This window comes from Ochotona curzoniae, unplaced genomic scaffold, assembly GCF_017591425.1.
Source record: "Ochotona curzoniae isolate NIBS_2020 unplaced genomic scaffold, NIBS_Ocur_1.0 scaffold_274, whole genome shotgun sequence".
In the NCBI taxonomy this organism is placed as follows: Eukaryota; Metazoa; Chordata; class Mammalia; order Lagomorpha; family Ochotonidae; genus Ochotona; species Ochotona curzoniae.
In genome coordinates, this window is record NW_024467101.1 from 5771055 (window position 1) to 5784359 (window position 13305).

General features: G+C 48.0%; 1 protein-coding gene across 2 annotated transcripts in view; it reads left to right on the forward strand.

The window, feature by feature from the left end:
* Positions 1-13305, forward strand: part of SPECC1L (sperm antigen with calponin homology and coiled-coil domains 1 like) — an 89902-nt gene that overhangs the window by 20213 nt on the left and 56384 nt on the right. For both annotated transcript variants that reach the window (XM_041003610.1, XM_041003609.1), the window contains exons 5-6: positions 9155-9228; positions 10333-10508. In XM_041003610.1, the coding sequence (XP_040859544.1) occupies positions 9155-9228; positions 10333-10508 (250 nt within the window). The remainder of the gene's footprint in view (positions 1-9154; positions 9229-10332; positions 10509-13305) is intronic.

The window sequence follows — 13305 nt, forward strand, 5'->3', positions numbered from 1 at the left end:
AAGAAGACAGTGGCTGCGCCCGTGTCCCCGATGCAGGCACATCCAGTTAAGCGCCTGGGTGAGTCTAGTTGTGTGAGGGCTGGTGTCAGGGCAGGATGACAGCCTGGAGATGTGGATGGTGGGTGAGGTAAAGGTGCAGTCAGTCATGAATTTACGTCAAATTGACTACTGTAGTCATGGAAGAGAATATCCCTGTTCTCAGGGACTCACGACGTTCAGTGTCTGAGGAGTAAACACCCATGATGCATACCCTCGAATGGTTCCCAGAAAATTTAGAGAGAGCTCGATGGGGTGAGATAGCAGCTGTTGAAGCTGGTGGCTACACTCGGCAACAGGCAGATCTGGTGCTGGTGTTTCCCTGTCCTATTCTGCACGGTTTTTCTAAATTTGAAATTATTGCCAAATAGTACATTCAAAAATTAAAGTACGTTTTCTTCCAATCTGGATTTCTCTAGCAGAGTTTGAAGGTGCAATGTTTTGATATTGCTCGGGTGAGCTGGAAAAGGAGAGTGAGGGTAATGTTTTTGACTTGTGAATTGCAGCTTTGTGGACTTGTGGTTCAGGCTGTAGCTCTCCTGGGATCCACCAGTTTATTGTTCCTTTTCATAGTGAAATGACTGGCAGGTCCAGCGTTAGGCCAGACCCATGTGTGACATGGATGTGTGAATGATGGACAGCGGAGAGTGGGTCACTGCCACAGCCCTCAAGTATGTCTCGTGGCGACTCTAAGCTCTCGTTAGCTGGTTCAGCTTCTGAGCGTTGACTGTAGGGCTTTCTGGAAGTTCTGAGGCCTCTTTGTGCAGAAGGAGCTCCCCTTGGGATTGTCTTTTGGACATGAACTGTCACAACTTGTGTTTGAAAATCTTTTATCATACTGCTCAGGTCTAGTTTGCGTTTTGAGCTGGTAGGGCTCCTCTAGTTAAATGAAGAAATCTGGAAAATGTTCAGATTAGTTTGAAAGTTCATTGCATTTTTCAGTTTCTCAAAAAGTTTAGAATGTGGAAGGAGTGACACCTTGTGGTAATTGCTGCAATAGCTAGAAGATTGTTAGACAAGATTTCTGCAACACAATTTTATGTCACCAGGTTAATGTTAATATATTTTCAGGGGAAAATGAAGATCCCGAATAAACTTTTTAGCCATGTAGCTTCTCTCTTCAATTTAAACATGCAAGTATGTAATTAGGAACTGGCTTAGCTAGCACACACTGTCTATAATTGGTGGTTAATATTTTTCACTCTCTGCCTACCTTATGTGTATGTATGTTTTACTGAAGTAGTTGGCAGTAAGTTGTAGGCATCATAACACTTACCTCATAGATATTTCAACGTACAACTCCTAAAAAAATTTCCACCGTAACCACAGGACTGTTACCACATCTAGTATAATTTGTCATAATTTTCTTCTATCATCGAATGGTAGTATGTTGATTTTCCCAGCTGTCCTCAAGTTTATTTTTGTTAATCTTCGTAGTGTGATAGAAGTTAGCTTTTTGCCTTAAGAATAGCATTTGAGGGCCTGGCTCGATGGCGCAATGGTTAAGGTCCTCGCCTTGCACCCGGGATCCCATATGGGCGCTGGTTCTAATCCTGGCAGCCCCGCTTCCCTTCCAGCTCCCTGCCTGTGGCCTGGGAAAGCAGTCCAGGACGGCCCAAAGCTTTGGGACCCTGCACCCGCGTGGGAGACCTGGAAGAGGCTCCTGGCTTCGGATCGGCATAGCATCGGCCGTTGAGCTCACTTGGGAAGTGAATCATCGGACGGAAGATCTTCCTTCTGTCTCTCCTCTCTGTATATTCACCTTTCCAATAAAACTAAATAAATCTTTAAAAAAAATAGCATTTGAAGTGCATGTTAAGGCAGCACTTAGTGTAGGCAAGTTGACAACAGGGAGTTTCATTAATCGAGAGATGATTTTCTTCTGTGGAATGTTTTAACAGCTATCATCACAAATTCATTTTAAACATTCTTGTCGTTTTTCAAAGAAACAGTGTCTGTCAGTAAGCACTCCTCACTTGCTCCAAGAAGGTCCTTCTTGCCTTTGGAATTCACAGATTTTTGTTTGATACGTTATTTTGTATATTTATTTATTTGAAAAACAGAATCACGGATGCCAGTCTTCACTGAGCAGATGCGTGTGTATATATAAACACACATACATATACACACAAACACATATATATGTATTTAAAGATTTGTTTTATTTATTTTTAATTGGAAAGTCAGATATAGAAAGGAATAGAGACAGCGCGGAAGATCTTCCATGTGCTGGCCCACTCTGCAAGCGGGTGCAATGGCCAGAGCTGGGCCGATCCGAAGCCAGGTGTGAGGAGCCTCTTCTGGGTCTCCCATGTAGTGCAGGGTCCCAAGGTCTTGGGTGTTCTCAGCTGCCTTCCCAGGCCACAAGCAGGGAAGCTGGATGGGAAGTGTGGCCTCTGGGATATGAAATGGCACCCATATAGGATCCTGGCACATGCAAGGCAAGGACCCCAGACGCTAGGCTACAGAGCCAGGCTCGATGCACAGATTTTTTTAGGAAGAGGGACAGCATGCTGGGATGGAGTGTTGGAGGAGAAGTTGATGGTGTTTGGGTTGCTGCAGCCCTCTTAGAGCATGATTTTAAAGGACAACACGGATTCAACAATCCAGTGCCCCAGATGTGCCCCTCAGAAGCAGTGTTACCAGTTTGCAGCTGTGCACAAAGGAAGGCCTGCTTTCAGCCTCTCAGAGCAGGTGGATTGCCCAGGCACACAGGGTGTCTCAACTCTGCAGCTACTTCAGGCTGAGGCGGCTGCCGAGGGTCTGTCCTGCCCACAGGAAGCCACTGGGCAGTGTACTACACATGCGTGGTACTTCCATAGTTAAAAACCAATGAGCGTTTCAAAAGTACCATGATGCTGAAATGGTAGGCAGACATTAAGAATGCTGATGTCTATGGAAATCTCTGCACTGAATAACTGTGTGTGGCTGTCAAATATATTTTTTACATTAGTGTCTGTTATCTACTGCTAGATTAAAAAGCTGATATAACAGTATAAATATTCTAATCACATTTTTCTTTTTGAAATTATTATTTTTTATTTGATTCAGAGATAGAGAAGTTCTTTTTTTAAAATTTATTTTTATTGGAAAGTCAGATTTTACAGAGAGAAGAACAGACAGAAAGATCTTCCATCTGCTGGTTCTCTACCCAAGTGGCTGCAGTGGCTGGAGCTGAGCCAATCCAAAGCCAAGAACCTGGAGCTTCTTCTGGGTCTCCCACATGGGTGCAAGGCCCAAGCCCTGGACTCATTCTCTGCTGCTTTTCCCAGGTCAATTAGGAGGGAGCTGCCTTGGAAGTGGAGCAGTTGGGACTCGAACCAGTGTCCTTATGGGAGGCTGAAACAAGCTGCAGGTGGCAGTTGTACCCAATATGCCACCATTTCGGTCCCAAATTGTATATTTAAAAAATTTTATTTATACTTGTCCTCTACTGTTTTCCCAGGACATAAGCAGGAAGGTGGACTGAAAGTGGAGCAGCCAGGGGCCTGGCCTGATAACCCAGTGGCTAAATCCTCTCCTTGCATCTGCTGGGATCCCATATGCAGTTCGTATTCCGGCTGTTCCACTTCCCATCCAGCTCCCTGCTTGTGGCCTGGAATAGCAACAGAGAATGCCCAAATTCTAGGGACCTTACAACTGGGTGGGAGACCTGAAAGAAACTCCTGGCCCCTGGCTTCAGATGGGCTCAGTTCCGGCTGTTGCAGCTACTTGGGAAATGAACCAGCAGGTGGAAGATCTTTCTTTCTGAATCTCCTTCTTTCTGTATATCTACCTTTCCAATATAAAATTAAAAAAAAAAAAGATCTTCCTTCCAGTGATTCACTTCCCAAGTGACCGCAACGGCTGGAGCTGAGCCACTTTGAAGCCAGGAGCCAGGAGCCTTTTCCAGGTCTTCCACACAGATGCAGGGTCCCAAGGCTTTGGGCTGTCCTCGACTGCTTTCCCAGGCCACACAAGCAGGGAGCTGGATGGGAAGTGGGGCTGTTGGGATTAGAACTGGCGCCCATGTGGGATCTCGCTGCTAGGCCACTGCGCCTGGCCCTCTGTCACGCTTGTCCTTTTCCTTTCCTCTGGAAATCTCTCTTGGAGGTCAGTGGGAAGTATGTGACCCTGGACAAAGCCAGATTAGCATGATGACAACACTGTGTGTGTGTGGCGGGGACTGTTCCTAGGATGAGTTGGCAGTGAAGGTCACTGTGAACTCTGACCCTGCACACTCCCAGAAGTCACGTGTCTGTGTGCTGCCTGGCTGATTGACAGAGTCTTGGTGGAAAAAAGATTATGCACTCCTTTCACAGGAGGGACAGTGTTTGGAAAAGGCTGGTCTAAAAGTAGTGAATATAGCTGTTGGCCTGACTTTTAGACTAAAAGTATCTTGGTTAAAGGGATCGCATTGTAGTTACGATCGGTGGAATGAAAGTTGCTGTTGAGATGCAGCCAGCAGGTGGCAGTGTGCGCCCCCCGGAGGCTTGGAGGAGGAAGGAAGCCGGCTGCCGGGCCTGCGGCTCTTCATCCCTCCTGCCTGGCCTGCTGAGTGGTCCCCCAGTGAGACCTGCTGCTCTCCCCCATTTCCAGCGAGGAGAAGCACAGTGTCATACACAGTCCTTTCTGTTGCTGGATGGACTGCAGACGTGATTGTCAAATGTAAGTCATACTCCCTGGGGAACCTTCACTGCACTTTTATTCCGTCCAGACACGTTCGCTGGGTGCCAGCCCCCTGCTTTTTAAAAGAACAGCCATAGGTGTGAAGTGTGCCAGGTTCAGAAGCGATGTTCTTTTAAGCATAGTGATTATGTGAATTCTGGATCAAGAGAAAAGGAATGAATGAAATTTGAGAATTTTTTTAAAAAAAGTGTGAGGAAGAGCAAGTGACTTCCCATATGCCAGTTTGCTTCCCAGGTGTTTGCTGAGACTGGGGCGGGAGTTGGGAAGAAGAGTCGGGAACACAACCGTGGTCTCCCACGGAGGGTGGTAGGGACAGAACGGCTGGGACTGTCACTTCTGCCTCCCCCAGCAGGCTGGGTGCAGGAGGACTGTGAGCCCGCCCGGGCGCTGCGGTCAGGGAGGGCATCTCGGCCAGGAGGCTGGGACTTCACGGTGAGCCTGAGAGAAGATGGCCGGGTCATACAAGGTGCCAGCGATGAAAAGGGAGCTGCAGTGGGCCTTGCGGTCCTGACTCTTCTCTGAGTTTTGTCCACAGTGAGTCCTTGGTAGTCAGAAACAGGAGAGCAGCTGTCGGTGCGTGTCGTGAGAAGCCGCGCGCTTGGCTCGCTTGCCCGTCGTAGTGAAGAAGTGTTTCCCGCATGTAAATGGGGAGAATCTAAAGCTGCGCTCCCTGCCGTCTCCCACATTAGCGATGTTCCGGTGTCCATCCCGTACTCCTTATCTGTGTCCGAGGAAGTCAGCCAGAAACGCCGACTTCATCTGTGTGTCAAGTCACGGAGCTGTGTTCCCTTGCTGGTTCCAGATGTCTGCCACTGGGGACAAAGATCTCAACTTTAAAAACACAACGATCCAAGCATTCAGTGAAAAGTGAAAAGCATAGACGGCATCCAGAGGCTCCAGCCGAGCAGGTCGCAGGCGGGACTGGGATGGGGAAGGCGAGCCCCCGAGAAGCGTCAGGGGCACGTGTCGGCAGGCTTGCTTTCCCAGTGTAAAGTCTGTCCGGGTGCCTGCTGCTAAGTACCAGAAGCACGAGAGAATGTTCTTTTCTCGGAAACGTCAATGGGCACAGTTGAGATGTTCCTGACGGTGGTTAAGTCCTGTTAATAGAACACTCATTTTTAAAAGCCTGGATAGTGGTTCCATTATTGCTTTCTTCTTCCCTCCTGTTGCCATTAGCTTGCATTTGTCTTCAGACACCTACTCCGTTCTGATGGCCTGCCATGTATGTGCCAGCGATGGGGACCGCATGGCTCCGGTCTTTAAGTGTTATCAGCCTGGGGGAGAGACGGATGAGCGAGGAAATGTGATACTATTGGCAGTAGCCTGGAGAGAGGCTGTATAAAGCAGAGTTGGAACACAGAGGAGAGCAGGGAATCTTCTAGAATGAGGGCACAGCATAAACCGGAGTAGAGGATTTGCCAGAAAGTAATTGGTTCCCGGGCTCCTTAAGTCACCAGCTGTGATAGGCTGAGTGGCTGGTGCCAGCATCGTGCTCCCTTCCCCCTCCAAGACACAGTTATTATTTATTTTAAAAGATTTGATTATTTATTTTTATTTAAAGATTTGTTTTTATTGGAAAGTCAGATTTTACAGAGAGAAGGAGAGATAGAAAGATCTTACATCTGCTGGTTCACTCCCAAAGTGACCTCAGTGTCAGAGCTGAGCCGATCCGAAGCCAGGAGCCAGAAGCTTCTTCCAGATCTCCCACATGGGTGCACATTCCCAAGGCTTTGGGCCATCCTACACTGCTTTCCCAGGCTGCAATCAAGGAGCTGGATAGGAAATAAAGCAGCTGGGACATGAACTGGTGCCCATTTGAGATCTTGGTGTGTGCAAGGCAAGGATTCAGCCGCTAGGCTTCTGCTCTGGGCCCCTGTTTAATTATTTGAAAGGCAGAATGACTGAGTGAGAGAGCAAGAGCAAACAAGAGTGGGAACCTGCTTCTGTCCTCTAGTTCATTCCCCAAATGCCTGCAACCTCAGGATTGGGCCGTGCTGAAGCCAGGAGCCTGGAACTCCATCCAGATCTCCCATCTGAGTGCCAAGGACTCCAGCATTTGGGCCGTCACCTGGTGCCTCCCAAGCACATGAACAGGGAGCAGTGTTGAAAGCACAGAGTAGCTGGGGATGTGAGCTGTAGGCCCTGCGAACAGAGGCTTACTGTGCTGCCTCACAGCACCTGCCCCATCCTGTGTGTTTTTAAGCACAACTCCCAAATGCTGGGTGGCTGGCCTTTCTGTTTCTGGTTCCAAGGAGACTGGCCTGTGCTGTGCCTTATCTTCATATCAGCACTCTATCCAGGAGGATTCTTTTCATGCTATTGATGTTCATTAAACATTAGCAGAGTGAATGAATATTGTTCTAAAAACATTCATGTTGTACAAAAAGAATTTGAGAAGTTGTTGATTTATGTTGATAAAGCTTTCCATATGATCTATTGAAGAAATGAAGACTCATTTGAAAGGCAGGGTGATAGAGAGAAAACGGTCTTTTTGTCTGTTGGATCACTTTCCAGACGCCCGTGACAGCTGGGACTTTGCCAGGAGGCACGTCGGGCTGTCCCAGATGGGTGGCAGGAACCCGAGGGTGGGGGCTGTCTTCCACTGTGATTGAGTGCATTAGCAGGAAGAGCAGTCCAAAGCATGGGGACTGGAAACAGGGGATGTGGGATCCTAAGCGGCAGCTTAGCCTGCCATCCCACAGTGCTTGTCCCCACAGGGTTTGTTTATGCAGCATCTCCCCCGAATATTAGATATTTAACTAAGTCACCACTTTTCTGGAACTTGCTTCACTCAGCATATAAAGGAACTTGGGCTTTAGGTCAGTAACCCTAAGATTAAAAACTTGTATTTTAGTAACAGCTGATTTTTGTTTCATTGGTTATGAGCAAACGGTGTGTGTGTTTCTAACAAAAGATTTGATTGAATTTTTTGCTTCAGAAGGAAGGAAGTGATCCGGTCACTGATTTTCTCAAAATCTTAGAAAGTAGTATTGTTTTTTTTTTCTAAAGATTTATTTATTTTCATTGGAAAATCAGATATACAGAGAGGAGGAGAGACAGAAAGCAAGATCTTCCATCTAATGGTTCACTCCCCAAGAGGCTATAACGGCCAGAGCCGAGCCAATCTGGAGCCAGGAGCCAGGAGCCTCTTTTAGGTTTTCCATGCAGGTACAGAATCCCAAGGCTTTGGTGCATCCTCAACTGCTTTACCAGACCACAGGCAGGGAGCTAGATGGGAAGTGGAGCTGCTAGGATTAGAAGCGTCGCCCATAAGGGATCCCAGCGCGAGGACTTTAGCTGCTAGGCTACTGCGCAGCTAAATGTAATATTGTGTAGAACACGAACTGGACATTCTTTTTCAGACCATTTATTTTGCTTGTTTGAAAGGCAGGTAACGGAGAGAGAAGGAGGTCAGTCTTCCGTTCCTGGTTTACTCTGCAGGTGTCTGTGTTAACACAGGAGCCTGGAACCCTTCCAGGTCTCTCTCGTGGGTGGCAGGAGTGCGTGTGCTCAGATCATGTTCTGCTGCTTTCCCAGGCCCCAGAACATTTGCATTGGGACTGATGTTTGGGTGTAGCCGATTGAGCCACTGCCTGCTGTATTGGTACCCTGGATGAGTGCTGGCTTGACTCCCAGCCGCTGTACTTCCAGTCCAGTTCCCTGTTACTGTGCATGGGAAGGCAGTGGAAGATGGCCTGATACTTGGGCCTCTGCCACCCGCAAGGAGACTCAGATGGAGGTCTAGGCTCCTGGCTTTGATCTGGGCCAGCACCACCTATTGCAGTCATTTGGGATGTGAATCAGCAGGTGGAAGAACTGTCTGTTTCAATAAATAAAAATAAAACCAATAACCAAAAACCGAAGTTTCAAAATGTTTATGCAGGATAACTTTTTTGGAATGTCATAAACAGATACCACTTCTCTTTGTATTATTTGTGTATGTGTTTGTATTGGTAAGAATGTTTTTAGGGGCAGCACCATGGCATAATAGGCTAAGCCTCTGTCTTTGATGCCAGCATCCCATGTGAGCATCAGTTTGTGTCCTAGCTTCTCCACTTTCAATCCAGCTCCCTGCTTGTGGCCTGGGAAAGCGGCAGAGGATGGGTCAAGCGCTTGGGACCTCTGCCCACATGTGGGACACTTGGAGGAAACGCCTGGCTTCTGGCATTGTATCTTTGTGGCTGTTTGGGGTGTGAACCTGTAGATGGAGGATCGCTCTCTCTGTATGTCTCTTGACTTTCCAATAAGGATAAATATTAAAAACCAAAAAACTGCAAAAGTCAGAATTAACCGAGGAGAGACGGACAGAGATCTCTCCACTGGTTCACTCCGCCCTATGGGATGCTGGCACCGCAGGTGGGGATTCTCGTGCCATGCTGCAGCACCAGCCCCTGTGTGACTGTTTCTTAAAGACAACTCTAACAATAGATATATTTTATTGTTTTTGCAGATACAGTTAAAAAGCTCCAGGACCAAAAGCATGACATGGAAAGAGAAATCAAGACCCTGCACAGGCGACTTCGGGTAGGATGCCTCTCTGCGTGCTGTGTTGCCATAAAGCACGGCTTTGTGAACTCTGACGCATTGTCCCCCAGCTTGTGGTGCTTCGTCCCAAGCCATGGGTGTGAGGACAGCGCTGACCCTGGTGGGCCTGGCACCAGAAGCAGGTGCCCTCCTCTTAAGCCAGGACTCGGGGGCTGGGCTTTGGGTCAAGGAGTATGTAAGTTATGTTAGGGACGATGGATTCAGAAGACAAGAATTGCATTTTGGAAATGACATTATTGTCATTTGATGGTAAAGTATCCCAGACTGAAGCTGTTGTTTTCCCGTGGGTCTGTGAGCTTGCCGACAACAGTCACTCCTGTGCTGCAGAGGTTGGTGTTGCTGGACGGGGGAGGCTAATCTCACAGTTCTGGTCCTTCCATGATGCCAGAAAATCGCTGCTGGGGTGAGCGGGGGCTGGGCCCGGGCGCAGCCCAGCTGTGGCCCCCGTGCCCGGGGAGGCCCAGGCCTGCCCCGCCGTCTGCACCCAGCCACGCCCGCATCCTCCATGGCTGTGGGAAGCGTCAGACCGTGTCGTTCTTACCGATTCTTTGTCTAGCTTTGTGTGTCTATATTGAGTTTTGTGTTTTTCTTCTGGCTTCCTCTTCCTTTTCCTTTACTTTTGATTTTTTTTTTTTCCTCCCTGTTAGTTTTTGATGTCAGGATATTTATAGTTTGTCACTGTATGGTTCACATACCATTTATATACCTTCCTGAGCTTTGCGGAGATAAAGCTCTGTAGATCTCAGTTGGTGTTTATTTTTGTAAGATTTCTTAGCTTTGAAACTTGCACAAGGAAGGGAAGCCTGACATTATTTCTTATTGACATTTATTGGGTGCTGAGAGTGCTGGGTGTCCCAGTAGGCAAGATCAGCTAGAAAAGTCTTTCTCTCTTTGATCACAAGTTCACTGATCATTGTTGCATTGCCCGATAGAAATAGCTGATAACACTTCTTCGGGATTCAAACAGATTATTTTTGGGAGGTTGGGGCATTGTGGCAGTCTAGTCCCAAGCAAGTGTAATGGCCTTGAAATGACTCTAAACTGCCATGTTTTGGAAATAAAATTTGAGTCTTTGGGCTGCAGGAGGAATCCGCGGAGTGGCGCCAGTTTCAGGCCGACCTCCAGACCGCCGTGGTCATTGCGAACGACATCAAATCGGAAGCCCAGGAAGAAATTGGCGACCTGAAGCGCCGTCTCCACGAGGCCCAGGAGAAAAATGAGAAACTCACAAAAGAGCTGGAGGAAATAAAGTCACGCAAGTACGTTCTGAGAAGCCCACCACGCACCTGTGCGTCCGGGTTGTGTGACGTGGTGTGATGGAAGGAACGCGGGCAGTCGTCGTTGACTGAGGATTGAATTTATTTATTTGGAAGGCAGGGTGGCAAAGAGAGGACAAGACAGAGAAAGAGATCTTCCATCCAATGGTTTATCTCTTCCAAATACCTGCAATGGCCCGAGCTGGGCCAGGCTGAAGCCAGGAACCTAGCACGTTGGCTAGTGCATTGGCTGTCTCCTGCTGCCTTGCCAGTAGGATATTTGTAGGTGTCTCGGCCCCAAGTGGAGCAGCCAGAATTTAAACTGACTTTCTGCCTGGGGTGTTGGTGTCCCAGGGGCTGGCTTCGCTTGCCATGCCACAACACTGGTCCCAAGTTACAGGGTTTAACCCTGTGGAATTTAGAACTTGTAGTGGAAACTACCTAAACTTCTCACACTGTATATTAAAATGCAGACAAGACCACCTGCTTTCTGGTGTCATTGCAATCATTTAATAGGACAATGGCCACCAGACGCCTAGGACAATAGCCAGTAGGCTTAGTTAAGTAGTATTTTTGAAAACCCAAATAGAGAATGTAAAGGGGGGAAAAAAAGCAAACAAAAAAAAAAAGGATTTAAAGGGAGTTTTTGTTCATCACCACTTGAGGAACTTGCACTTGTTTTATCTTATAACCACATGCATGTACATGGTGGCATTTTGTTTTTTCTTTACATCCCTGTTATAAGACGTGGGTGTCTGGATCATGAGGCTGGGCCTGCTGTGGAAAGCCTGCCTCAAAGGAAACATTCCACTGGATTCTAAAAGCTCAGCAGTCGTTGAGACCAAAAGAGGTAGCATACCCTTTTGGGGAACACTGATCCTTAAGATCTGCAGACTCCCGGGGGTTTTCAGGACCCCTATAGGGGCTTGATGAAGTCAGACCGTTTGCACAGTGCTGACATGTTTACCCCCGTCACTATGCTGCCTGCACAGAGATGAGCAAACAAGTAACAGTGGAAGAATCAAAATCAAGGCCTTGGCCCCAGAGTGTATCTGTAGGCACTAGAGGTCTCCACTGCCACAAGGTGGCTCCCCTCACGATGTCCCTGGGGAAGGAGTAAGCGAGTAATTTGGCTGAATCTCAGTCCGGAATATGCTTTCCAGTGCTTCACATGACAGGGTGGGCAGGCATGTATCCACCCCGGACTTCCACAAGGCGCCAGCTGGAGGAAAGCCCTCTGTGAAACTTAAGCCCTTGAGCTGCTTTCTGTTTCCATGGAGCACCATCATCCCTTGCCAGTGACTGACAGACCATCCCAATTATGTGTTTGGTGGACACTTCTTGAGAGTAATAGAGCCTGTCACTCAGGGCCACTGTGGGCCGTGTGGGGTGCACTGATGGAATAGGGCCTTCAAAGCGGGCATTAGGAGTTTGGAAAACTTGTAACTGTGGTCGCAGGCCTGGCAGCATGCCATGGTGAAAGACTTGTCTGATGAGATCATTGGAGACTAGCACATGCAGTTTAAAAATGTAATATAATGACAGGCATTTGGAAAGTCTGTGTAAGTCAGTGAACCAGTATTTTCCTTATGAGCCATGCACATTCCATGGTGAGAGCCATTCAAGGTTCAGGGTAGAGCAGTGGATCTTTTTTCTTAAAGGTGATTTTGAAAGGCAGTCAGTGAGGAGAGAAGGAGAGAGATCTTCCGTCCGTTGGCTCACTCTCTGGCCGGAGCTGGGCTGATCAAAGCCAGGAGCTCCCTCTGGGTCTGCATGGTGGCAGCAGTCCAGGGACTTGGCCGCAGTAGCAGGGAGCTGGATTGAATGGGAAGCAGCTGGAATTTGAACTGGCACCCTTATGTGATGTCACTGGTGGTGGTGTCACGTGTTACGCTACAGCATTGGCCCCTGCATTCTATAACTTTTCAGTAACTTCTGCTTGTTACATTCTCTTTCTTTTTTTTTTTTTTTTTTTTAAGATTTATTTATTTATTGGAAAGTCAGATACACAGAGAGGAGAGACAGAGAGGAAGATCTTCCGTCCGATGATTCACTCCCCAAGTGAGCACAATGGTCGATGCTATGCCTATCCGAAGCCAGGATCCAGGAACTTCTTCCGGGTATCCCACCACATGGGTGCAGGGTCCCAAAGCCTTGGGCCGTCCTCGACTGCTTTCCCAGGCCACAAGCAGGGAGCTGGATGGGAAGTGGAGCTGCCGGGTTTAGAACCGGCGCCCATATGGGATCCTGGGGCGTTCAAGGCAAGGACGTTAGCCGCTAGGCCACACCGCCAGGCCCTTGTTACATTTTCTTACGTTGTCGTGGAATAGGCTTGGTTAGCCAAGGCTATTAAAATAGTCTTCCCTTGGGGTCGCGGTGTTGTGTAGTAGATTAAACCTTTGCTTGCAATGCTGGCATTTCATGTGGGCAGTAGTTCAAGTCCTGGCTGCTCCACTTCCAACCCAGTTCCCTGCTAGTGGCCTTGGGAAGGCAGTGGAATCTGGCCCACATCCCTGGGGCCCTGCAACCACGTGAGAGATCAGATGAAGCTCCTGGCTTCTGGCTTCAGACCAGGCCAGCTCTTGGCACTGCAGCCATTTGGAGATTGAATCAGGGGCTGGAAGATCTGTCTCTCCAAATCTGCCTTTCAAATAAAAAATAAATCTTAGAAAAAGAATTCTTCCCTTTCTGTCTACATTATCCTCATGAGACCTGCTGTTTTCATATCATGGTTGGATTCAGGAAAAATGAGAATCTGTCTTACAGGCAGTTTAAGAGATATCACAAAACTCTACTACTC